The 2518-nt window shown below is 29.8% G+C and overlaps 1 protein-coding gene across 1 annotated transcript in view; it reads right to left on the bottom strand.

Annotated features, from left to right (window-relative positions):
• The window catches only part of LOC108755215 (60S ribosomal protein L4), a 16857-nt gene that overhangs the window by 10471 nt on the left and 3868 nt on the right, over positions 1–2518 (bottom strand). Inside the window, exon 4 of the mRNA XM_018498141.1 lies at positions 2209–2333. Within this exon, the coding sequence (XP_018353643.1) occupies positions 2209–2333 (125 nt within the window). The remainder of the gene's footprint in view (positions 1–2208; positions 2334–2518) is intronic.

Here is a 2518-nt window from a genome sequence, read left to right as displayed (position 1 = left end):
TATATATATCGTGATACTCGGAATTTTTAATCCGATTGTTTGTTTTTTTTTTATAAAAATCTCACTTGACGTGTCGCAACATGTAATGACTTTCAGTAGTAAATGCTCGGAGAATAAAAATTAATATCCGAGTTTTTATATTTCGCAAAACTCGAAGTAGTAATCGTTGTAATATCAATTTTTAATTCACCGTTACTACAATGAGATTAATTCGCTGACGAGATGAAATTAGAGTTCATAAGCCGTGCGCCGCGTAGTTAATGGCTAAAATCGTTTGGCGTGTAAAAAGGAGAAGAGAAAAAAAGAAGGTTTTATCGCTCCCGGAGGATTTAACCCCGACGCTATTTCGACGTAACTCCATTATCTGAACGAGTTTCCCCCGAATCGTTAATTTTCTCTGCCATCGACCAAAATTTCGCTTTCGTACCAATTCTACTGTATACTTAAAAACATATACACTTTGTGGTGGTCATATAGTCAGAATCGTATCGCATGTCGAATCGAATGAATAAAGCAACAACGTAACATGAAAATTAGATCAATTTCTTAAATAATAATTTTAATTTCCAATTATGTCAAAATTTATTAGACTAATTTAAAACGTACAGTTAAGAGGAAAACAATTATATCTAATCAACTCATTTTTGTGGTATAAATCGTGCTTTATTTTAAGGTAAACAACATTCATTGTAACATGCACTTATTGTAAGTAAATAATAAAGTAAGAGAGTTTAAATCAAATTAATACATTTCTTGAGTCACACTATTTAATTCCTAAGTTATAATTTTACGACATATTGAGTAAGAACAGTGAAATTATTCAAAATTAAAAATTGAATTTGACATTATGAATTTGATAGTGTATGTATGTAGATTAAGAATTGCAAATTAGAAATTAGATTTCGACTAACCAAACAATTTTCATTTTTATTTCGTTATATTTTTCTGATTGATTTCTAATCTTCAATTTGTAATCCTTATTTTTCAATATTTTTTTAAATTTAGTGTTAAGTAGTTAACTCGTACTTTTAAGTAGTTGATTCATTATTGCATTTTAGAAACGAGCGGAACGCGAATATGCATCCGCGCATTTCCAAAATGCAGAACCCATATTGGTATCCGCGGTTTTCACACAATTTACGTAACAAGAGTTGACGGATTTACATTTGTAGAGTGTGGGATATGCTGCCCGTAGTTTCCCCAATTTCGACCTGCAATGTATCACGACCCTCATAATTTTTCAAGGATCACTTCGTGCTGTAGCAAGTAAATATTAATCTCATGACACATATACGTGATCATCTATTATACGCGGTAACAATATCTGTTACGTTATTCTAACGTTTCCCGGGCACGTATATTACGGAATTGTTGGGAATGGATTCCAATCAGAGTGATTCAGTTATTCCCTAGATTTCTATTGCATTTTCTAGGGAAAATGAAATAGGTTCGATCGGAATCCACATACATTTCGAATAATTCCATAATACGTACTCTCTACTATGGTGATTAGATTTGTGTGAATTTTGGCTTCAAATCACATTTTAATAATTTACATAATATATCTCTTCTCCCTTCAATTTTAGCGACTTATTTAAACTTCCTAGCTATTAAATATTTTCTTGTAAATTATATTAATACTCTAAATATTAAATTACTATTAACATTACTAAAACATTAATTGAAACTTTTTTTTAGATAAATATTATAACATTTCCTTTTTAAAATACATGTGTGTATGTATGTATATATATATATATATATATGTGTACATATACATTATAGATTTTGTAGTCATTTGAACTGCGCACCGAAATTTTTTTAGACTTTTAAAACGTAACAGACTTAGTAATATCATAATTAAATGCTCAATAGGTATCAAAGAGATCTTGATATGTTGGAAATCTGTAAATAATTTATTGCATAAAAATATTACCTCAGCCGGATCTTTAACATTCCATGCACAAGCACTCTAAGCCTTTTTTTTGATAAACTCGAATACTTATAAGTACAAAGAAAATTGTTTGGTGATTCATACCCCTTGCTAGTGAACGCAAATCAACTAGTAAAGAACGCCTGAATACCATATTCCTCTAGCACCTATTAGGAGCATCTGAGCTTAATTTTGTTCAGCAAAGATGCGGACATTTATTGGTGCATGACAGAAGGCAACACAGAAGAATCTTTAAGACTAAAAGAAATTAAAACCTTTTGGATATCATTCCAAGCCTTGATGCGTCTCAAAAAGATGACAGCCTGTTTAGTTTTTGTGTATTCTTGAATCTTATCAGAAACAACGAGCGGGAATTCCGGAACCTCCTGGATCAAGTGTCCTATATATGAAAATACAAAGTATATTACAATCTATCTATTTTATTCAGAAATACTTAAATTATTTTTAAATATATTAGAATGTGATATAACTTTTTGTAATTCGTTCAAATTATTAAAGAAAACGGAAAAATATTTCTATATTTGATATAAAAATATTACAATATTAAAATTTCTTTAAAAAAAA

Source organism: Trachymyrmex septentrionalis, unplaced genomic scaffold (assembly GCF_001594115.1).
Source record: "Trachymyrmex septentrionalis isolate Tsep2-gDNA-1 unplaced genomic scaffold, Tsep1.0 scaffold101, whole genome shotgun sequence".
Taxonomy (NCBI): Eukaryota; Metazoa; Arthropoda; class Insecta; order Hymenoptera; family Formicidae; genus Trachymyrmex; species Trachymyrmex septentrionalis.
The sequence above is the reverse complement of the archived record's forward strand: the minus strand, read 5'-3'. Positions and strand labels throughout refer to the sequence as shown.